The sequence below is a fragment of the Camelus bactrianus genome, chromosome 10, assembly GCF_048773025.1.
Source record: "Camelus bactrianus isolate YW-2024 breed Bactrian camel chromosome 10, ASM4877302v1, whole genome shotgun sequence".
Taxonomy (NCBI): Eukaryota; Metazoa; Chordata; class Mammalia; order Artiodactyla; family Camelidae; genus Camelus; species Camelus bactrianus.
The window spans coordinates 14,840,129-14,864,734 of NC_133548.1; the positions used below are offsets into that span (position 1 = coordinate 14,840,129).

General features: G+C 37.8%; 2 protein-coding genes across 7 annotated transcripts in view; one reads left to right on the forward strand and one right to left on the reverse strand.

Moving 5' to 3' along the window:
- The window catches only part of ATG13 (autophagy related 13), a 42,729-nt gene extending 28,832 nt beyond the window's left edge, over positions 1 to 13,897 (reverse strand). For 2 of the 6 annotated variants that reach the window (XM_045524035.2, XM_010964608.3), the window contains exons 1-2: positions 13,546 to 13,896; positions 13,103 to 13,216 (exon numbers count right to left, since the gene is read on the reverse strand). The gene's annotated coding sequence lies outside the window, so the exon portion shown is untranslated. Of the gene's footprint in view, positions 1 to 13,102; positions 13,217 to 13,545 lie in introns of all 6 variants that reach the window. The other 4 variants (XM_010964604.3, XM_045524037.2, XM_010964610.3 and 1 more) reach the window with 4 other exon arrangements.
- Positions 13,898 to 14,182: 285 nt separating this feature from the next.
- Positions 14,183 to 23,494, forward strand: HARBI1 (harbinger transposase derived 1). Its single transcript, XM_010964612.3, has 3 exons — positions 14,183 to 14,301; positions 15,020 to 15,836; positions 20,309 to 23,494. The coding sequence occupies exons 2-3, from the start codon at positions 15,167 to 15,169 to the stop codon at positions 20,686 to 20,688; spliced, it is 1,050 nt and encodes a 349-aa protein (XP_010962914.1). The 5' UTR covers positions 14,183 to 14,301; positions 15,020 to 15,166; the 3' UTR covers positions 20,689 to 23,494.
- Positions 23,495 to 24,606: the final 1,112 nt, after the last annotated feature.

Here is a 24,606-nt window from a genome sequence, read left to right on the forward strand (position 1 = left end):
TCTGATTAAAAGTAGAACCTTCTGAGAAATGAGGACTGCCATAAATTCCCATTCCAGGTTGGCTTCTACTCCCAGGAGAGAGACTAAGAGTAAACCTATTATAAATCCCCTATCTGGAGGAGGTTCATGGTCTTAAAGAAGAAGGAAAGGCCATTTAAACCCACACAAGCAAATGTTATCACAAACATTCTTATCTCCCATTTGTTCTCCCAAAGACCCATTTGCCTTTCCCAAAGAAACTTGTTTGTTCTTCCCATAAGAGCCTTTTTTCTCCTTCCTTTCTCCTACTAAACTAGGCATATAAGTCCCAAATTTTTACCACCTCTTTGAGCTACTCACCACTGAGCTCTCCTGTGGTATATACTTTGCAAATGTCTTTTCTCTTGCTAATCTGGCTTTTGTTGGTTTAATTTGCAGGCCCCCACACAGGGAACCTAAGACCGTACAGAAAAAGTTTCTTCCTCAACACCTCCTTCCAGACTATACTGTAAACCTCAGGTAAGCCACTGAAAGGCTAATCTAATAAAGTATTATGTTAGTATTGCTCCTATGTGCCAGAACTTTGGGCAAACTCCTCAGCCTGAACTTCAAGATTCCACATGCAAAGTCAGCAGGGAAAACAGGTGAAGTGATTTTGAAAAGGTAACCAGAGGCCTGCTGGTACTCTCAGAAAAGATCTTGGTCAATGAAACTAGCAAGTAAATGACAATACTGGACCAAGGTCTAGTCCTTGGATGTACATGCTCAGGAAACTAATTTTATTAGTTCAGTCAAGGTTTGGGGACTTCAGTTACAAGAGACAGTTTATATACTATAAATCCAATTTATTAATTGAGAAATAAAACTGCCAAGTAGACAAAAAAGGAAGCAACAAGTGAGCAACATGTTGCCTTTCCTAAAAGGAGACCACCTAGGGAAACTAAAATGGTATCATCTCACTATTAGCTTCATACATCTTTCACTACTTCAGGGGTAAGCAAGTTGGAATTCTGCCACCAAGAGTCTAGAGAGAGCTTTCTTGGCTGACAAATAGATGTATTTGTCCTTCTTCTCTTTAGACTTTATAGACCACTGCCCATATTAGCCACTGTTACCAACATGTTATAATTGCCAAAATGACTGTCTACATTAAGGGTGGAGACCCTTGATGGGATAGGTTTTAAGACAATACATCAGCTGCTAGAGAACAAAGCCAAGGTAGGGCTTTTAGGGTACCACTTAGTTTAAGTCAAGGCCATTTTACTTCTCAGCATTTTAGTCTCTTAATTATATAGGAAACTCTCATGCAATCACTCAAATTTTTTGTTCCTTTCCTGTTAATATGCTGAATATGTAAGTTCATCAGAGCTACTTATTACTACCTTTATTACATTTTTTGCCTTAGGGACGTAAAACAATTACTATGTGTAATTTCTGGATATTTACAAGAAGTTCTATGTGGTTCCCACTCACATATATTTGATTAAATTTATCAAGTGTCATCTTTTCTTAAATGGCTTAATTAGGTCAAAAATATATTTATAAATCACAATGCTCCCACAAATATTGCTGTCCCTTCAAACATCAACACCTATTTCCCCAGATTTGCCACTTGTAGCTTTCTTGCCTGAGAAATACTTCACTTAATTAAGGCTTTTCTCCAAGCTTAAGACATTTAACAAATAAAAAAAATTATTTACTGGACCTTATTGGAATAGAAATTTCAATTTAGCAACATTCTCTACACATAATTTTCATCAACAGAAGTTCATAACAACAAATAATTCTGTCAGGTTCCCAAAGTGTTCAGAATATGCACAGTCTTGTACCATACTAAAATGCTTTCAGTGGGGAGGGTATAGCTCAATGGTAGAGTGCATGCCTAGCATGCATGAGGTCCTAGGTTCAATCCCCAATACCTCTGTTAAAAAAAATAGATAAAAATAAATAAACCTAATTACCCCCCAAATAGAATAAAAATAAAATGCTTTTAAACAATTATCTGAAAATATAATGGATAAGCAAAATGTGGTGTATAATATAAATATATATACAATGAAATATTATTCAGTCTTAAAAAGGAAGGAAATTCTGACACATGCTACAACATACATGAACCTTGAGGATATTATGCTAAGTGAAATAAACCAGTCACAAAAAGACAAATACTGTATGATTCCATTTATACGGGGTACTTAGAGTAGGCAAAATCATAAAGACAGAAAGTAAAATAGTAGTTACCAGGGTCTGGGGGAAGAGAAAATGGGGAGTTACTGTTCAACAGGTAGAGTCTCACTTTTACAAGATGAAAAATTATGGGGATGGATGGCAGTGAAGGCTGCACAACAATGTGAATATATTTAATACCACTGAACTGTACACAAAAATGGTTAAGATGGTAAACTGTATTTTAACACACAAAAAGAAAAAAGGATGCCATTAAGTAAGTAAAATTTCCTATTGTTATATAATGGATGTAGATAACAGCCAACATTCAAATACCAGACAGAAGATTCTATAATACTGATCAAGTACAAATGATACAACCAAGGGAAAAGTACACTTACCTGCATAGGTAGGCTATCTAGACCTTTTACTAACTTTCACAGTGAAATGCTCATTTTAAATGGAAAAAAATGAATTTTACTCAAATAAATGGATAAAAACCATTTATCTCAACTATTTTCCCAGTCCTCAATTAAAAGTACAGAAATATAAGAGCTATAAATAAATTCAGAAGAGAAAATAACAGTGAAGGATGTCAACAAAATATTGGGGGAAAAAAGAAAACACACTGGTTAAGGATAAAGGTTTCAATGTTTATGTTCATTTTTGCTCACTCCTAAAAAGGGGGTGGGGGACTTTAAAAAGCACCCACACACAGACAAGAGATAACAACATCAAAGTTCTGGAAGGTGGAAAGTAGAAGGAATAGATAAGTGACTGAGCAGAACAGAGCTGATATCTAAGCCAGCAGTGAGAGAAACGCTAAACAAAGAAAGCTCATCTGAACCAAAGAAACTAAGAAGGCCAAGGAATTAGAGTCACCAGACAGACAGCTCCTAAAGTAGAGTGGCAGATGGGGCTGAAAACAGGAAGACTATTCCAAAGTCGACAGAGGAAGCATTTAGACCCCACTATAAGCCCTACAGCCACTCCATGACGCACTCAGGACAGAACTGCCCTTCCTCCCTCATGTTAGAAGACTGGATACAGGGAGTTCCCAATATGGTGGAGTAGAAAGACCTTGAGCTCACCTCCTCTCACAGGCACACCAAAATTATAACTATTTACAGAAAAAGTATTGATTAAAAAGATAGGAACCTACCAGAAAAGATCTTCTACAACTAAAAATATAAAGAAGGAACCACAATGAGATAGATGGGTAGGAGTGGAGAGTCCTGGTATGTTCAAGACCAGTCCCCCCATCCCAGGTGGGTGACCCACAAACAGAAGAATAATTACAATTGCACAGGTTCTCCCGAAGGAGCGATGTGGCTGAGTCCCATACTGGGCCCCCCAGTCCAGGGCTCTGCACCAGGAAGATGAGTCCCCAGAACATTTGGCTTTGAAGGCCAGTGGGCTTACTTTTGGGAGCCCCAGAGGTTTGTGGGAAATAGCACGAAGTCTCTTAAAGGGGGCACACAAAATCTCACATGTACCAGGACTCAAGGCAGAAGCAATAATTTCAAAGGAGGCTGGGTCAGAAATACCTGCTCATCTTGAAGAGTCTCCTGAAGATGGAGGAGACAACTGGAGCTCAGCCTGGGGACACAGATACTTGTGGCAGACATTCTGGGGAGCTTGTTCTATCACATGAACACTCGTGCTAGCAATCATCTTTTGGAATCCCCCCTCTACCTAATTAAGCTATTTAGGACCCAATCCCACCCAACAGCCTGTAGGCACCAAAATGGGAGCCTCAGACTGAGGAGCAACCTCGGCAGGGACATATCCCCACCCATCAACATGGTATGTGTACATACACGCACACATACACATACACACAATGGAACACTACTCAGCCATAAAAATGAATGAAATGAAATGAACTGAAATGAAATGTTGCTATTTGCAACAACATGGATGGACCTGGAGGGTATTTGGCTTAGTGAAATGAAATACGTCAGACAGAGAAAGACAAATACTATATGTTATCACTTACATGAGGAATCTGAAAAATAAAATGATTGAATATAACAAAACAGAAACAGACTCACAGATACAGAGAACAAACTAGTGGTTACCAGTGGGAAGAGGGAGGGGCAAAATAGGGGTAGGGGTTTAAGAAGTACAAACTATTATGAATAAAATAAATAAACTACAAGGATATATTATATAGCACAGAGAATATAGCCAATATTTTATGATAACTATAAATGGAGTATAATCTAGAAAAACTTTGAATCACTATTGTACACCTGAAACTAATACAATATTGTAAATTATACCTCAATAAAAATTTTTTTAATAAAATTAAGTAAGTAAGAAAAAAAAAAAGAATGGACATTAACTTTTTGGAAACACTGAATCAAAAACATGCTAGATTTGGTTATCAAAGTCTGTAAGACGCTCCCTCCGCCACCTCTGGAGCACTCTTCCTCACTAGGCTTGAAAAACACTGGCAGCCACAATGGAGGCTTTCATCAAGTGATTGGTGACCCCTGGCTGTCCCATTCACATTTGCGTATGAGGTACCAAAAAGAAAGAAACTCAGGATATATAAATGAGGTTGGTAAACTGGTAGGGCTCACAGAGGGCCATCAGGAACAAGCTGGGCCCTGCCTGACCTTTTTCTCAATGGAGAGGAACCTCAAGTGTCAATATACAGAGGTTTTTGCCTCTGATACTGAATTTCTCCAGAGACGCCTCCAATCTCCTTCTGAAAACACGCTTTCAACTCCTTTGGGTAAATAGTAAGAGTGCAACTATTGGATCATATGGTAAGAGTATGTTTATTTTGTAAGAAACCATCAAGCTGTCTTCCAAAGTGGCTAAACTGTCTTGCATTCCCACCAGCAATGAATGAGAATTCCTGTTGCTCCATGATTTCTCCATCATTTGGTCTTGTCAGTGTTTTTGGATTTTAGCCATTCTAATAGGTATGAGATGGCAACAAGTCATTTTAAAAGAAGTGTCTTTTGCAAATATTTTCTCCCAGTCTGTAGCTTGTCTTCTAATTCTCTTAGACAATCCTAGTTTTTTGAAAAGCAAATTTACATATGGAACTAATCTAATACTGAAGACTTAAAATTTCCTTGATTTATTTTAAGGATGAATATTATTAAGCAAATTTAGTTGTTTTGAGTAACAGCTCTCAGCATATAAATAATATTGCTTTCATTTTCTGTTTAATGCCTATTTCTAGCCACACAAACTCTACAAAATAGTAATCTCAAAACTATTACAGACCAGAAATTGACACATTATAAACTGACTATATTTTAATTAAAAAAAAAACGATTACAGAGATAACAAGATATTGCCCACAATTAAAAAAAAAACTTGCTGACAAATGCTCAGCACAAACATTATTTTCAAGACTGGTAAGAATTTAAATAACACTTTATGGGGGAGGGTGTAGCTTGGTGGTAGAGTGTATGCTTAGCATGCACAAGGGCCGGGGTTCAATCTCCAGCGCCTCTGTTAAGAAATAAATAAACAAACCTAATTATCTCCTCCCCACCACACAAACACACACAAAGAATTTAAATAACACTTCATATCCATAGTCATTTTTTTTCTATAGCAAGGATTTTCACATTTTCTCCAACACTGGTAAAGGCAGCTGTACAGTAAGTGGGAGAAGGTTAAATACTTCTTCACAGTAGATTGCCAATTAGCAGGTGTACAAGGAATAAAAAAACTTAGAAAAATCACTATTTTGTAACCATTATAGGAATAACTGATTTCAGCAAATCACCAGCAGATGATAAAACCACTGCCTGAAAACTTGTTAGCAAATGGGGTATTTACATGATCTTCTTGCAGAAGACATTAATTACAAAGAGAAGCCTGGTGGACACAATCTTAACAAAGTAATCAAAGAAACATACCAACAACTGAATAACTGACAATACATCCTCTTGATGTGATGTAGTGAGGACATATCACAATGTAGCTCTTCTGCTAAAACTGTATAACCCAAATCTAGTCATGAGGAAGCAATGAGACAAGCTTATACTGAAAGAGAGGGCATTTTACATAATAGGCTTGTACTCTTAAAAAAATGTCAATCTTATGAAAGCAAAAAAAAAAAGTCTGAAGAACTGTTTCAGAATAAAGACAATAAGAGAGTTACGACAACCAAATGCAATGCTTGATCTTGGACTTAAAAAAAAAAGTTGCTAAAAAAACAAAAATTTGCTTATACTACAAATTTTTTTTTTTAACGTTGCCATAAAGGACAGTAAAGAAACAATTTGACAATATTTGAATACTGATTTTATACTACTTAACAGTATTGCATCAATGTTAAATTTCCTCAATTTTACACAATTATGCTTTGGTCAATGCTCTTGTTCTTAAGAGATAGAAGTAACTTTTCTGAAGAGTCCAGGGGAAAAAAAGAGAAAAAAAGTAAGAAATTGTATACTATTATGTTATACACTGTCATCTTTATGGCAAGGTTGGGAGGTGGGGAAGTCACTCTCAAAACTTCAAAAGCATAAGTCAGTAAGGTATATAGATTTAAGATCCAAACTTACACTACCTACATGTGCGGTTAAGAAAAAAACCCAAGAAATTAACTTAAAAACTTGTCCAGAACCACTGAAACCACTAGAAACAGGCAGAAGCAAGCCTGAAGGAGCCTTGAGAGAAGTTTTCATAGACCTGGATCATCAACAGCCTGCTGCCAGGCCACTGACAACCATTCCTCCTAACTTTTAGGCAATGAATTCAGAATTTAAAAATTTACAGATTGCACGTGGAAATAAAACACCAAGAACTCAAAAGAATAAGACAATGTTTAAGAGACTACACATCTGAGATGGCACACTGGGCAAGGCTAAGAGAAAGTATGCTTATTTGTGAATTTGTTAAACATGTTGATTTAGAATGCTGAGGAACGCAGTGGGTTAAAAATTTCTTTTAAATCACTTTACATATTTTTCTTTTCTAGAAATATTATTATTATTATTTGTTGATGTTGGGCAGGAGGTAATTAGGTTATTTATTTATTTATTTATTTATTTATTTATTTATTTATTTATTTATTTAAATGGAGGTACTGGCGATTGAACCCAGGACCTTGTGCATGCTAGGCGTGCACTCTACCACTGAGCTATACCCTCTCCCTATATATTTTTTTCTTAAAGAATTAAGTTATAATTCACATACTATAAAGTTCACCATTTTATTTTATTTTTATTTTTGGGGGGTAATTATCTTTGTTTATGGAGGTACTGGGGATTGAACCCAGGACCTCACACATGTTAAATACGCACTCTACCACTGAGCCCACCAAACCCTACCCTCTGCCACCAAATTTACCATTTTAAAGTGTACAGTTCAATGCTTCTTAGTATATTCAGAAGGATGTGCAACCATCATCAAGTTTTTATCACCCTGAAGAGAAATCCCACATCTATTATCAGTCACTCCTATTCCTTCTCTGTCTTGGCAATCAATAGTATGCTTTGTCTCTACAGACTTGCTTATACTGCAAGTTTCATATAAAGAAAATCCTATAATTTGTGTCCTTTTTGTTACTTGCTTCTTTCACTTAGCATGTTTTCAAGATTCATTCTAGTTGTAGCATGTGTTAGTACTTCATTCCTTTTTATGACTGAATAATATTCCACTGTATGGATAAACTGCATTTTGTTAACTGATTCATCAGCTGATGGACATTTGAGTTGTCTCTACTTTTTGGCTATTGTGAATACTACTACTAAGAACATTGACATGCAAGTTTTTTTGTTAACCTATGTTTCCAATCTTCTTGGGCATATACCTAAAAGTGGAATTGCTGGATCATATGGTAATTAAACATTTAACTTTTTGAAAAATAGTGCATAGTTTTTCTCTCAGAAAACAAATGTAGTTGTAATTTGTATGACTTCAAAATAACTTTTAAAAAGTTATTTTATGAAAAAATTTAAACATCACTCAGTTTTAACAGTGTGGAATAAGGTCTGCCCTTAGCCTCTGTCAGAAACACACAATTTCTCCCTTTTAGAAAATAATGTTGTTCTAGTCCACAAGTTATCTCTACAACTTTTCAAATATAGTATCTGGCATATAAAAAGAAACTAGAAATTCATGGAGACAAACACAAATGATCAAAATCCAACAGACATCAGAAACATATTAACAGTTATCAAACACAGACCTTAAAATTAGTATGCTTAACATGTTCAATTAAATGAAACAAAAAATTTATAATGTTGATAGAGAACTCAAAACTATAACAAGAACCAAATAGAAACTCTAGAATTAAAAAACAAAAACCACTAGTTTAAGAACTCAATTGTTGATTCTAAAAGCAGATGAGACCAGGAGAAGACAGAAATACTGGAAGGGAATATAGACCAAAAGGCAATATCCAGAACAAAGTACAGAGAGACAAAAGGATGGAAAAATAGAGAAAAGTGTATAAGAGACACAGAGTGACCACACACTTCTGGGATACTTTTGAGAATAAGAGGGTACTATTTAAGGTATTTAATCATATCATGACAACAGGTACAAAATGATACATGAGGTTATCTAACACACTGAAGACACAGGAAAAGGTCTGACACATGTGAAATTAGAGTCCCAGAGGGAAAAGAGAAAGCAAAGGGGAAAAACAAAGCTAGGAACTACACAGCTGAGAATTTTCATGTACAGGGGTAAAGTAAAATAAAGTAGGTAAGTATGGTCTGGCCAGATTATTAGAGAGTCATGAAAGTGAGCAAAAGAGACTCTAACAGTAGATTAGTAAGGAGTCAACGCAGATTCTTCTGTTGGTAAAAATTTAGGGACATTAATCTGGATACAGATGGGGGAGATGAAGTAAAGGAATTAGAGGCAGAAAGATTAGCTTGGAAGTCATTTTAGTAATCCAGATAAGAGTTGGTGATTAACACTGGATTAAGGTGACATAGTTAATAATGGAAGGAAATAGCAAATAATTCAAAGAAACAACTGAATAATTTGGCAAGAGATTATATAAAAATGGCCCAAGATAATCTCTCTAGCCCTTAAAACTGGGAAAAGTTAACATCAATTACTGAAAAAATAATTTCTGTTTCCCAGTTTCTAACACAGAGTTTTTAAATGTTTTAGATTCAGGTTTAAAAGCTCAATATGGCAAATCAGGAGCAGCTAATAAGAAGAGATAGTTGAGTTCAAGGGTAAACAGAACAAGAGTAGTAATTTTCCCACTTTCTAGGCATCAGAGTTATTATTAAATTATAAAGATCCTTTTTTTCCATTTAGAAAGTTCTTTGTAGACAAATGAGATACAGAACAGAAAAGTTTAAACAACTGAAATAGTCTTCTACCTGAAAGAGTTACAAAGGAAGTCTGAAAATAAAGAAATAAGCAGAGATATACTGAGTTGGTAGGGGGAGAGGGAAGAGCAAAGAAAGAAAAGGAAAAAAAAAACCAGAAGTAGCAATATTTATAACAATCCCAGGCCAAAAGTGATGAAATGAGACTAAAATTGATATTCAGTAATGATAAAATAATCTCTGAAAATATATTAGCCATAAACCTTTACTCATAATCATTATAGTAATAAAATAAAGTAAATAAATAAAATGAAATGAAGCAAAAATTCCAAGAGATACTGGGAGAGCTTGATAAAACCAAAACAAAACCTGAAGATTCAACATACCTCTGACACATTAAGTAGATATAAAAAAAAAATTGAGGGGAGAGGGGGTAGCTCAAGCGGTAGAGCACATGCTCAGCATGCACAGGGTCCTGGGTTCAATCCCTGGTACTGCCTCTAAAAATGAATACAATAAACCTAATTAAGCCCTCCCTCCAAAAAAAAAAAAAAATCATAGGCCCAAGGAATATCAAGAACACCTGAAAAAAATATACTGAGAATCTGAATAATAAAACCAAGTCTAATACATACACAGTGGTGTACAGGGCCAAGTCACTCAATCTTTCTGTACCTCAGATTCCTTTCTCATAAGGTTGTGGTGAGGATTAAGTAAGACAGTTTCTATAAAGAACAGCTGCCACAAATGAGATCCTTAACAAAAGCTCTTCTTAGTTACCTAACTCTATCTTTCACATTATTCTCTCAGGTTCAAGGGATGCCATAAATCGATCATGTCCTTGACCATAAAAAAAAAAAAAATTCCAAGATGTTACTGCCCACAATCCAATAAACTAGAAACATAGAATAAAAAGTTAACCATGTATACATCAAGAAGCTTTTTATAATAAACACTGAAATAAAAACCAAAGTTATAATTTATCTAGGAATTAACAAAATGGAGACTATTTGACAACAAAACAAGTGAGACAGCAAAAGAAGAATTCAGAGGAAAATGTATAATCTTAAATGCCTTCATAATTTAAAAAAAGACCCAAATAAGTATTCAGTTTAAGAAGCCAGAAAGTAAAATAAACCAGAAGAAAATGGGAGGTGAGAATAAAGGCAAAAGTCATGTTTAACTAACTACGAACAATTTTAAAACCAGTCTAAATAAATAAGACCAATATCTGGTTTCTTGAAAATTCCAACAGAAATAGACTAAAGGGTAAAAACACCCTTCAGCTTATATCTAAAACAGGATATCTAAACCTTCACAAGTATTTCTCAACATAATCTCTCCTAATGACCTAATAGCTGTGGGCAGTACAGAAGGAATGTGAGGGTAGGGACAAATCTTAAGCTTTGAAAGAATATTATATGATTGTTAACTCTATTTCTTTCACATCTGTATGAATCAAAAGTCAAAAGTCAAAGCAGTATTTTCCAAAATAACAAGCTGGGTTATCACTTCTATAAATTCTTTACTTACTTTTACTTTTACTAAGATACTATTGACAGACAGTTGGCTGTGCATGTTAATTGAGTTGTTTTTTTCCATGTAGTGGTGATTCACAATCTTACCCTTTCTCTTGTAACGAAGGGCATACAGGGGACACCACCAGGGCAAAGACAAATTTTCTGTGTCACATACACTGGCATTTAGAGGACTTCTCTAATCAACTGGCCTACATTTACTCTACAGTTAAAAGCAATTATTTAAAATTAATTTAAAATCTTTTCAAGAAATTTAAAATCCTTTTAAAGATTTGAAACTAAGTTTACATCCCTTTAAGGATTTAAAATCCTTTTTTTTTTTTTTTAAGATTTAAAACCCAAACTTTATGAAAAGTTTCTTGATTCCCCCTGGGCATAGGGCATAGAGGACTAGATAGCCTTCTTTGCATTCTTCCTGGCTACACCGCCCTTATCCTGTCAAGGACTATCTGCAGTTTTTACTGACCATAGTTTGACAAAAAAGAAGCAAGGAACAGTAACCCCAGGCACTTTTTCCTCTATTAAATCCATGAATGAAAAAGTGGTGCCCTATGGAAATTCATCTTACTCAGTTCAATACTCCAAGTTGGAAATTACTTCCAAATTATCCACATATAAAGTTTAGGTAAGTTTTGTTCAAAAAAAGTATACATATTTGAAGACTCTCAAGTCAACATACAAGCCTTAAGAAATATGATAGTTCAAATAATAGCTAAATAGCCTGCATTTCTTAATCAGTGAGTCTCTATACTTTTCTTCCATTAAAAAAAAGTTGAGTAATAAAAGGTCACAACAGTGAGGAATTTTTTAGGTGTACTCTTCATTCTCTGTAATCTAAGTAGCACTTCAACCAGTTATAAATGCCATTCTTCATCTCTTCTATAATTAAGGAAAAAGTGTTTAAAAAGCAAAAGAAATATTTAGAAATGAAGTCTTAGGGATTTCTAGGTATTACTAAAATTAAATAACTTCTCTCTAGATATAGATTCCAAAATAAATACCTTCCACTCCCACTTGAGCAAAATGTAATTGCAGAGTATTGGGAATGAACCTTATCAAGTGAGCACAATAAATTCTATAGTGGTTGCATTTTCTGAATAATCAAAATTATCTTTTAAAAATCACTTATGTAACAGGACTCAGGTCTTCGGAAGCTCAAAAGTTAATGTCTTAGGCTTCTTTTTGCTTTGACACCCTGCTCTAAGTCATGAAGGTCATAAGCTAATGCAGTTAGGTGAACATAGGCAGGAAAAACAATGAGAAAAAAGATTTCTTGACCCCCACCTCCCTGCTGTACAATTCCAGTATGCTTACTTAGATAGTAGGTGTGAACTGTGTCCAAGTGATTCTTAGTCCTTAAATAAAACAATATAATTTGGAGTATTTAGCAACTTAAGACCTGCAAGTTCTGTTTCTATATTAATAACCACTCAAGGAAAGAAAAATACAAATATACAATAAGAACTGTTAGGTGTAAGTACAGTAACGGAAAACCCAGTGGTTTGCAATTTTTATGAAATGTAAATCTCAAAAGTTGGCATAGCCTTCCTAACTTTATACCTAAAGGTATACAGTTTGAAAATAGCATGAGAATCAACTACATGCATTTTACTGTACATGTCAGTATATATAACACTTGCTTCAACACTTATTTATCATCCACTGTGTGTTAAAAATATTAACTCAGGATTCCATTTCTCAAGCATTTTTAAGACTTCTGCTCAGGTGAAAAATGGAGTTGAAACATAAACTTGTAATTTAGTTGGAGCCACAATATCCACACTTGAAAAGGACTAACACATAAAACAACACACAAAAACCTGGAGTTAATTTAGTGTAAACAAAAGATCTGTTGTTTCTTGTTATTGCACATCTCCCATCGAAGTAATACATTTTACCACCTTAGGAGATCAGTTTTAAATAAGAATGTTGAGAAAATAGGTACTTTTTTCCTATAATATTCATTCATTCATTCATATCCCCCCTCCCCCACCCCTTCTCTCTGGCTGTGGAATGGCCAGAAGAGGAAGAAATACTCAAAGTGAAACGCTATGCTGAATTGCCCAGGAAAACTTGGGAACTGACTGGGAAAGTGAAAACTGAGATGAGTTAATGATGAATCCAAGAAGGTGCTTAGCCACTTACCCAGAGATTTATTTAATGAGAATGGATCGCAGGTTTCCTCAGGTCGTTCCACTGCCAGTAAGATAGTCGTGAACCTTGGGTCCCTTTTTTTCACTAGTCAACAGTCACCCTCACCTACACGCGGAGTACATATTTGGCACTCAACAAATCTTGATTGAACGAAAACCTACCTCATTCACATTGGTACCCCACCCCCGAGTTATGGCCCCACAAATTCTCTCCAAAAAGCCTTATGACTTAATCCAAAGAGCTGAGAAAGTAGAGACGAAAGCTCCGAGGATCTCTGTAGAGACTGGGAATAATCGAGGGCCAATGGGGCCTACACCAACCCGACCTCCCAAGGAAAGCTCAAGGCACTACCCAATCAGCCGCAGGCCGCAGATCCATAGCCTCCCACTCGAGGGCGCTGAGAGATCTGGGGGTATCCCCCCTAAAGTTAGTACCTGCGAAGTTGCGACACAGAGAGTGACTCGTGGCTCTCATTACGGAGGCCGGGGCCTGGGGCCGGCCAGTTGCGCCTCCTGGCTGAGGGCTCCGCGCTCCGGAGCTGCAGTGACAGCACGGGTCGCAGATAATACCTTACACCTCAGGAGCCTCGTGGCTCGCAGGCCCCGAGTGTTTCGCTCCCAAGACTGCGCAAGTTGTCACACTCACGTCTACAGGCGCTCTTCAAGGCTTCCCTCACAACTCAACCGATCACTCTTGCTTTAAGCCCAGCAGCCGGTCGCTTCCCGGCGCCGCCATCGTTAGTGTTTGTTTTCATCCGCTTCGGCGAAGGCGGGGGGAAGAAGAGGGCTATGGGGGAAATACAGCTGCTTAATCGCAGCCGCACTTTCGCTACAATTTATATGCCCTACTTAATCCCTTTCCTCTTTGACATTCCCATAAAAGCTGGTTTTCTTACCATGTAAGTCTGACCAATCAACCTGTTCGAGCGTTTCAGAGGAAAAGAAAGGCGTAAAGAGTGGGCTCTTTGAAAGAGTGCCAACGTTTGGCCGCGTGTGGAATGTGGGCCGGGAAACCGCAGGTCGCGGTGGCAACGGCAGTGAGGACGCGGCGTGGGGCGGGCGCTGACGCGGAGGGGGCGGTGCCTATGCTGAGCGCCGTGGCAGCTTGTGCGCTGTCGCCGGTTCCGGAGGAGGGCCAGACCCGGCTGGGTGGGTGGGGAGTGCGGCTAGTAAGCTGGCAGCCGCGGAGAGGTGGGTGAGCGGCCTCGGCTGACTTTGAAGTGGCGGTGACAATCAGACTTCCGTATCCATTTCTAAGGCACGTTTTAAAAGCGACGGAGTCTCCTCTCAACTCTAGCTCTTCCAGCGTCTTCTTTCGCACTTTCCTTCCAACCTGTCTGGCCTCCTTACTTCCTAGCCCTCGGCCTCACAATTTGGATTTCCTGGGGTGCGGGGAAAGCCTTTTGTTAAAGCACACAATCCTGGTCGACCAGCCTGTGTCGTGGGAGTTAATTTGCCCCCTCTTCCCTTGTTAAACTGGTTTGAGCATCCCGTACCCCCATCCCTTACTTATCAGGTGGAGCCAGAGGGTTTTGAATAATGAATACCGCCGTGACTAATTCCTGTCCTGGGTAGTTATGACTTATGTCAGCTGCTTTCTGGCCTGTATAGTCAGGAGTAGACCTTTTCCACTTGTGGATAATTATGCCATCATCTCCATTAATCTTCTGCTCTTCCCAGTTCAAATGCCAGGCATTAAATGAGCCAACGAAATTCAACTCCCATTCTCCTTCAAACCAAAGCAAGCCTTTCTTGCAGCCATGAGTTAGTGGAGAAAAACCCAGAGTTACAGTTAAAGAACTTTTTGCTTGAACAAAAGGGAAATTTGAGAAAAGGATCTGTTGTAGTCTTTGAATCACTTTAAAGTCTTTGGTAGGTTTCTAATTTTTTTTTCTTTTAACCTTTGCAGAGAGAAGACTATAAATGCCACAGCCATTTAAGTGATGGGTAGCCGTTGAATTCTGACACTTCCTTAAATACTTTCTTGCACCAACATCTTCACTGGAAAGAGTTCAGGGAAAGTAGCAGAGGGAAGGAGAAAACATTTACATGTACCATGGCTATACCAATAACAGTGCTTGACTGTGACCTCTTGCTATATGGCCGAGGACATCGAACATTGGACCGATTTAAACTGGATGATGTTACCGATGAATACCTGATGTCCATGTATGGGTTTCCTCGACAGTTCATTTATTACTTGGTGGAGCTCTTGGGGGCGAGTCTTTCTAGACCTACTCAGAGATCCAGGGCTATTAGCCCAGAGACACAGATCCTTGCAGCACTGGGCTTCTATACCTCAGGTTCCTTCCAGACTCGGATGGGAGATGCTATTGGAATCAGTCAGGCATCTATGAGTCGATGTGTTGCCAATGTCACCGAAGCGCTTGTGGAAAGAGCTTCACAGTTCATCCACTTTCCAGCTGATGAAGCCTCCGTGCAGGCTCTGAAGGATGAGTTCTATGGGTTAGCAGGGATGCCAGGGGTGATAGGGGTGGTTGACTGTATCCATGTGGCAATCAAGGCACCAAATGCTGAAGACCTTTCCTACGTGAACCGAAAAGGTCTTCATTCTTTAAACTGCCTGATGGTGTGTGACATCAGAGGGGCACTAATGACTGTGGAGACAAACTGGCCAGGGAGCCTCCAGGACTGTGCTGTGCTTCAGCAGTCTTCTCTCAGCAGTCAGTTTGAAGCTGGGATGCACAAAGATAGCTGGTTGCTTGGTAAGTCCTTTGGAGTAAACGTTTCGTTTTGTAGCTGTAGAAAAATTATCTGGTAGAGTAGAATGAAATATGGAAGTCTATAGACTTGAGTCTCAGTCCTATTCTTTTTTTAATGAGACCTCACATAAGAACCTCTGAGCCCTAATTTTTTAAATCAACATTTAAAAGACATTTATGAACATTTAAAAACATGTTATTTGACCCAGCTCCTCTTAAGGATTTATCTTGGAGGTACATGTTCAGAAATAGGTAAAACAAAATTTACACACAAGAACTTGCGTCACTGCAGTGTTCTGTAGTTACAAACAACAGCAGCAACAACAACCCTACAAAAACATTCCCCTTAAATACAGCCAGAATACTTACGAATACAGATCTGGTTAAATATAGCACATCCATACAATTGAGCCTTAATTTTTATCATCTGTAAAATGGTGAAAATAATGCTAACAGCAATAATACCTATTGTTAGGATTAGGTAATATATATATAAAAGTTCACTAAAGTATTGTGCAAATATATTATTTTTGCCATTGATGATTGTCACTAAGGTATCATATGAAGATGATAGTAGACAGTGCATTTACACAATTCTTATAGGAACTGGCTTCATAGGTCTCCCTGAGTGCCCTTAGAAAGCCTGGCTTAATGATCTGAGTAAGACAAGAACTCATTCAGTATTGGGCAGTACAAACTGATGTGACTGTAGAGCTGTGAGGAATACAGTTAGTTAACAGTGATAAAACCCTCCAGCCTAGTTGCTTTCTTTTTGTTACTGTTTTTTTAAAGCACTGCTCTTATGCGAGCAACAGAACAAGGGTTATCTTGTACACAACATATTAAGTGAAAGATGAACAGGCACACTAAGGATTGGAAGACCCCTCCTTCAAGACCCACTAATCGTATCTGCACTGCACATGCTCAGTACACAGCATTTTACATGTAATAGATGCTCAAGAGTTTTTCTCTTTAATGTGTTTACTGGCAGTTAAAGAAAAACTTCCTCTGTTCCAAGTGAGAAGAGGCTGCTCTCAAACTGATTGGTTTGGAGTTGCCAGGTAGCATCTTGGAACTTAACTTATTTTCTCGGTTGTTGCTTCTACACAGTTTTCAGTGCACTACCTTCTCGTTACCCTACTGGACCTTTATCTTAATCCCACCTTTGACTCCTCTGAACTTTCAAATTCCATTTTCATACAACTCACACCAAGAAGTGAAGGAACTCCTGTTTGCACATGTCTCATCCAGCCACTTCTTCCACAGTTGTGGAAGTACTTGGGTTCCAAGCTGATTTCTTATGAAATCACTTTGGTGCTCTAACTGTAAAGCCAGCTAAAAATGATTGAGTACTTAGAATTTGTCAGACAATCTTGTAAGCATATTGCATTGTATTGTCTCACTTAATACTTAAAAAACTCTTAAAGAGTTAAATACTAATATTATCAACATTTCACAGAAGAGGAAATTAAGGCACAGAATATCTGTGTCGTTTGTTTACGTTTTTAATCTAGATCATATGAAGAGTTACTCTTTTTGGCAAATGATCCTTTTGTTAGGACTTCATGGTCATGTAGGAATTACTGATTTTCTTTTCCTTCATACCTTGGGACCCCAGATTCAGTTGGGATTGTGACATTAAAGTAGTTTCTTAGTTGTTTACAGGACACTGAAAATGAGTAAAAACTCTGACAAATTTTTTGAATTTTCTGATCCCCCTCTTTACAGAAAGAGTGGAAGTAGGACAGATGGGTATTGCAACAACATTTAACAAGTGTTTATTTAAGGCCAGTTTTGGTTCCAGGCCACATGCTAGGCACTAATGATGCAAGGGAAGTATACCCAAAGAAGCTGTGACATGGAAATGATTCCCTTAGTACTGTCAGTTGTAGCACATACCCCTTGGAAAGCCTCCTTCAGCTGTAACAGGAATACTAGTTTGATGATCCCTGGAGTAGTACAGTGTTTCACAAATTTTCCAGATCAAAAGAGTTATCTGGGGAACTTATTTAAGATGTACATTTCTGGGCCCCACTTCAAACTTCAGGAATGAGAATCTTCAAGAAAAGATGAATCTGGACATCATTTTCAACAGGTGTCCTAAATGATTTGTATGAATAGATGTTTGGGAAACACTGATCTGGACATGTGGGGAAGACTGGCAGGATTACAAGGAATGACAAGATGTTAAAAAAAGAGAGCGATGGGGGAGGGTATAGCTCAGTGGTAGAGTGTATGCTTAGCCTGCACGAGGTCCTGCGTTCAATCCCCAGTACCTCCATTAAATAAAATAAAAATTTTAAATAACCCTAATTACCTTCGCCCCCCCAAAAAAATTTTTTAAAAAAAAAAGAGAGAGAAGACTGATTGTATCTTAAGAACATCACATTTGTAGAATGACTCCAGGTTTGCTAAACCAGAACTAGCTGTGATTTCCCATGCTGTTGTTGTTGTTAACATATTTTCACCTTGAGTGTCACCCCTTCATGTCCTTATTTTCATCTGTCCCTTCAGAGGGCATCACCTAATTCCCTTTCTCTAAATGTACCTGCTCCTACAAATAATTCAGCCTGAGTTCTTATTTCTTCAGATCTTGGCCTATCCTGTTAAGCAGCTTTAGGTTAAGATCTGCCAGAATGTCTCTTGGATGACTGATCATGCAGTTGTAATCTGTTTAGCAATTCTGATCCTAATCCCCTCCTGGGTGTCTGTCTTGTACGGGTGTTTGGATTATAACTGTTAATGACGATGGAGCAGTTTATAAAAGGTATGCATTAACTGGCTTGCCTTGTATGTTTCCCGTTTAAGGCCCATACGTTTTCTCAGAGAAACATTTAACAAATATTTAGTATCTCTGTGTTTTGGCATTCATCTTTAATGTTTTTCATATTCTCTTTTACAGCATTATACTCTCATTTTAGTGACTCTGAGTCTCACGTTATTAGCATTTAGTGACTAGCTTCTTCTCCTGCCTTTGCCTGACATATCAAAGGATGGATGACATACTTTTTTCTCATTTGTAAAACAAGTTCAATAATGTCTGCCTGGCAGAGTTGGATTTGGACAAAAGATAATATTTTTAAAGTGCCTAGTACTGTGCCTACTACATAGGTATTCTGTATTCAATGAATCATAGATATTATTTTCATTATTAACAACATCAGTTTCTTAAGTTCAGTATTTAGTAGGGATGAGTTCAATTAAAATAGGTTATATGTAGGTGGAAAAATGTCGGCTAAATATAAAATTTGAAAATTTTGTGAGACATCCTAGCTATTTACAGTTAATCGAGTACACCTAAAACTCATGTTATATGTCAATATCTCAGTAAAAAATTTTTTAATTAAAAATCATCTAAAAAATAAAGTTAATCCAGTTCTTAGAAATATATGCTCCTAAAAGAAAGGTGTTCTATATGTTTGGAACAATGCCTAGCACTCTCTGAACAGTTCATAACATTTTACTGAAATTGATGGTGGGTCAGGAACACAGCAACCTTGCAAGTTGGCATTCCTTGGGTTTATTTGTCTCAAATTTCTGAGGTGGTTCCTCTGTGTGAGACATTTCATCTGCCAGATGTAGTGAGTCAGGACAATTAAACATTATAGAAACATTTTACTGTTGTAATAGGACATTGCACCCCAGTTTTGTTTTTGTTTTTTTATTTTTAACACCTCCCAGGATCATTTGATAAGGAAGCCACTTAAAGGAAATGCTTTGTGTATATTATTTTAATAGAATTCTGATTTAATTTCCTTATCCCTGATTATTACTGTTTGTGTCATATTTATGCTCTCCTTCTTAATGTGAAATTTTATCAGTTCCTCTGTTACAAAGGCATGGTTCTAGTGAATGTAATATCTAGGAAGGCAGAACACCTGAGTTCTGATCTCCACAGATGCTAGGACGTTTCTTATTCTTCTTAGCACTGGGAGAATGAATGATTATTGTCTCTGAAATACTCTGAAATCCCTAGGTAGTGCTTTCAGACCTGACACTTTAATGGTAAAGTTAGAAATTTTTCTTCACAAGTGTTTTGAGGTCTCCTGGCAGAATTCTCTTTTACCTTCTTACACTCTTGCTCTTTAGAAATTTGAAGGCTTGCTATGTGATAGTTTTTACTAACCATTTATTAAAGAACAATATCTCTGAATTCAGAAAACCCAGGAACTTCATTTTCTCCAGTGCTTTCACCTCAGCCCTACATTCTTTCCGACTTAGCTTTCTTAAGCTGTCAGCTCTTTTCTCTGTTGTTTTTAACCAAGGGTATTCCCAGCCAAGTCTCAGGTCTTCTTGCTCGTGACCTGGGCATGCCTTCTCTTTACCATAGCATTTCCCTCTTGGTTTTCCTGCTGTGCTTTGGCTCCAGAGGCTGTTGCATTTTCTTGCTCATTCTCTGAGTATGTTTCTGGATTTTCCTTTTTGTTCGTATTCCAGTTATAAATATATATGATTTCTTTGGGCCTTCCCCACAGGTGACAGTTCCTTCTTTCTCCGTACCTGGCTCATGACCCCACTTCACATTCCTGAAACTCCAGCTGAATATCGCTATAATATGGCCCATTCTGCAACTCACAGTGTGATTGAGAAGACTTTCCGAACCCTCTTCTCCCGATTCCGCTGCCTGGATGGATCCAAGGGAGCACTGCAGTACTCACCAGAGAAATCCAGCCACATTATCTTGGCCTGCTGTGTCCTCCACAACATCTCCCTGGAGCACGGGATGGATGTTTGGTCCTCTCCAATGACAGGGCCCATGGAACAGCCCCCTGAGGAAGAGTATGAGCACATGGAGTCCCTGGACCTAGAGGCTGACCGCATCCGTCAGGAGCTGATGCTCACTCACTTTAGCTAATGTGGAAGGTTTGGAGGAGGGAGGCTTTCCAGAAGGAGCTGTGACAAATTTCCCTCTCACCATCCCCTACACAGTTCCATCATCTAGCATGACTGAGTATGTGGTCACTTGTCACAAATTGACATTTGATCTGCGTGTTTTGGAAGGATTGGGGCTATGCCAGAATATCCTGATTCATTTTCAAATTTATTAGCTAAACCTAAACTGAGACAGCAGTTCTCTGCTATCCATTGTACTCCAGGTTGAGCGCCACTCATTTGAAAGTTCACTGGCTGCAGATGTTTATATCGTGCCTACAAAATCAAAGCAAGGGGGAAATAACATCTTGGCAGCCAGAACTTTCTTTTTTTGTTTCAATTGTTTGGAGATTTCAAATGAAAAGAGTATTTGCCCTGAATTTTTTGGGTAGTATTTTAGCTTTTCTACTTTAATACCTATAGAGGCATAATCTGAGGCAAGTATTAAGGGTAAATTTAAGTTGTGGAATGGTCTCCTGACATAAGCAAATGGCTACTAATCTGAGTTTGCAGCTTTGTGTTTTTAAGAGGATGTTAGGGAAAGTTTGAAACCTCCATCTTTAGTCTGTCTGCAATAATTGAACTGTGACTTGAACCTAGTTCCCGGAGAACATATGAATTCCAATCTCTTACTTTGAACCCTGAGTAGAAAATTAAAGGCTAAATGGGTTTAAGAACCCAATCAGCTTAAAGAAGACAAGTAAAATATAGATAAAACAGCAAGCTGACACTTTACAGGGCATCCAAAGACCCTGATAGTTTGATGGGCAAAGGAGATTCACCCAGGTTTAGACAACTCACATCGAAACATCACATTTCTTATGATCATGACGTTAGAATGTCTGTTTGGCCATTCTGCATTGAAATGCCTTGTTCAGAAGGAAGATTTAGGGAATGGTGAAAGCATGTGAAAGTAGTAAGAAGGAGAGGTAAAAGGAATCTAATTTCTTGGTTCGAAATGAATTTTGGAATTAGACTGACTTGAATATCTTGTGTGCAAAGTGAAGAACAGAATTTATCAAGAAATAAATAATCCCCCACCAAGTCTTATTCTAAAATTGTACTGATATAAAAATAACCTGATTGGAATAATAGAAGTGTGAATTAGGTTCACACATTGGTGCCTTTGCTGGGACAGAAAAGAGACTTTCCTGAGGATTGTTTTGTTCCCAGAGTTTCTCAGCCACTCACCATGTGATACTTCTGAATTGTCCTCTTGGATCATTTCCTACCTGCCTTTGGCAGTGTTAATCTGGTGATTTTCAAAGTAAAGAAATGAACAGCTGATGACAGAAGAAATTTGGAAATAAACTGAGGGTGACTCATCCTCAAGATTAAAAACAATTATGGATTATTATCTGCTGTTTATTTCTACTCCAAGTGCTATTTCCCATCATCATCCTACTCTACAAAGAGTGGGTCCATTTGGCAGGAGGTTGGGCTCAGTATGTACAATGATGTCATTAAGATGGGAGTGGACAATGAAGAGGTGATTGGAAGCTAGTTTTATTCATTGTGCAATAGAGGTGCCCTGTTACATTTTTTTTTTCCTTTGTAAAGTTTAACTTGTGACCTAAGCTTGCTTTGTCTCCCTCATAAGGCAATATTTTAATTCTCACCATCTTTCCAGTTTTCCTGAGATGGGTGTTTTTCCCTATAAGGTTTTGGTTCTATTATGAGTATTGCAATGGGAACATACTTGCTGCCACCCATGTATCTTAAGTGGCAAGGTAGAGTATGATCTTGGAAAGTGCCTAGCATTTTAGTCTTTAAAAACTGCATTAAGGGGGAAAGTATAGCTCAGTGGTAGTGTGCTTAGCATGCACAAGGTCCTGCATTCAATCCCCAGTAACTCCATTAAAATAAATAAGTAAATAAACCCAATCCCCCCTCCAAAAAAAACCCCAAAATAAAAAAAATAAATAAAAAGGTACATTAAAGGAAAATTGGGGTTTTCACAAATTAACTTAGTAGATGGTGACATGAAGCCTGATTGGGAGGGACAGTCTGGCAGAGATTTCATTAGCAATTTCAAGTCTATTACTTGCACACCAAAGGTAATTTCTAAGTGTTGAATAGACTGGACATTGGCTGGCAGTATTTTTCCCCGGGGGCATTTTATGTCTTAATAATTCCACAGGGTAACTGTTCAAATCTATTCCTTTAATCTCCTTTTGACCTGGATTTTTATAGACAAGATTCTTTTCAGTCGACAGTTACATTTTCCCCAAAATGATCTAGGAGAGGGATCAGGATCCACATTTCCAGATTTTCAGGGGTCTGCTCATAAGGGCTTTTTATAAGTGCCTGAGAAGTCCTCTCTTGTGGTCCTTTCTGTGGATTTATAGTATCTTCTTGGTATAGTTTTGGGAAAGAGTCGAGGAGTTTGCATGTCTTATGTAAACCTCATTTTCCCATAGGTGACTCCATCTGGCCAGCATAGTTTTCATATTTGCCCTTAACTGTTTCAAGACAACAAAAGTCCCAGGATATATTAAGGGAAATCTACCATATTGGATCATCACCAGTTTACCAATTCCAAATTATACAAAAGGGGACCACAAACATATTCTTAGTTTAAAATGAACGGAGATGGAGCTTCTTTCCAGGACTGTAAAGGATCTACAGCAAGTTAATTTAGTTTTGGGACAAAAAACAACGCAGTTTTAATGGGATCATTTATGAAGAAGTAAAAGTGGGGAGGGTTAAAAAAGAGGTTAGGTAGATAGATAGACATACTATGATTGTATCCCTATCTGAAACAATAAACTGAAAACTCAAGGACTGAGCTTAGCTGTTGTTTTTCCTGGCAATGGAAGGCAAGTTAAAAGGAGGTCAAGAAAATAAGAAATCAGGGAGTCTTAACCACTGTGCATGCACATATCCTCAGGGCCCTTTTGTTCCCTAGATCCCATTCAGATTTTACAGAATTGTGGGTATAAGCGATCATGGACTCAGAATTAAGAATTTGTTGATTATAAGAATGGCAAAGCCGAAGAAAGAGGAAATAATTAGTTGAATGCTGGGGATACTCCAGGTACCTAACATATAGAATTCACAGGCTTTTCTTTTTTTATGTGACTACCATTTAAGACACCACTTAGCGATAATCAAATAGGAGAGATGAAATCTCTGAGTACTAGACAGAAAGAAGCAAAGTAGACCTTGAAATCATAGGTTAGTAAATTTCAAAAAGTCTTCTGGAAAGGAATCACCATGTTTGCCCAGAAAAACATTCGGTTCCATTCTGTCGGGACTTTCTCTAACCCTTATAATAAACAGCTGTCTTAATAGAAGGACTGATTTCTTTGTCTAAATCTAAAGTTTTAAAATGTTCATACATTTCAATTCATTGATAAATTCAACCAGTAGAAATTTATCCTATATGAATAATTACAGAGAAGAAAAAGCCTCCTATTATTCTGTGAATGGTTACCTGCTGTTCTGGGATCTCTCCCCTTCTCTGGGCTGCTCCTACATCACTACACTGCTTCTACCTTTACCACCCAGCCCAAAGTATGTACATTATCCCACAGTGCCATGAGACCAGGCTACAAAGGAACAGAATAGAATTGCAACAGTGAAACCTACAACTGGCTTGTCATTTTGGCTGCTCATGACCTAACTCCTCTTCCTGGATTTCGTAATATGATGACTCACAGTACTGCTACATAGTTATCTCATCCTATGTTCTGGCCTGATTTCTACTACCCAGTGTGATAGGTTTCTTAGGGCCAAGGGCCAAGGTCCAAGGTAAGGAACAGTCTCCTCCTTTTCTCTCCTTTCCCCTCCCTTCACCCTTTATCCCACGCAATTCCCCCAGGTCAGTAAGTCCCAATACTCTTCCCTGGTTTGGTCTTTCCAAATTCCACGTGATTGACAGTGGCTATGTTTATTCTTA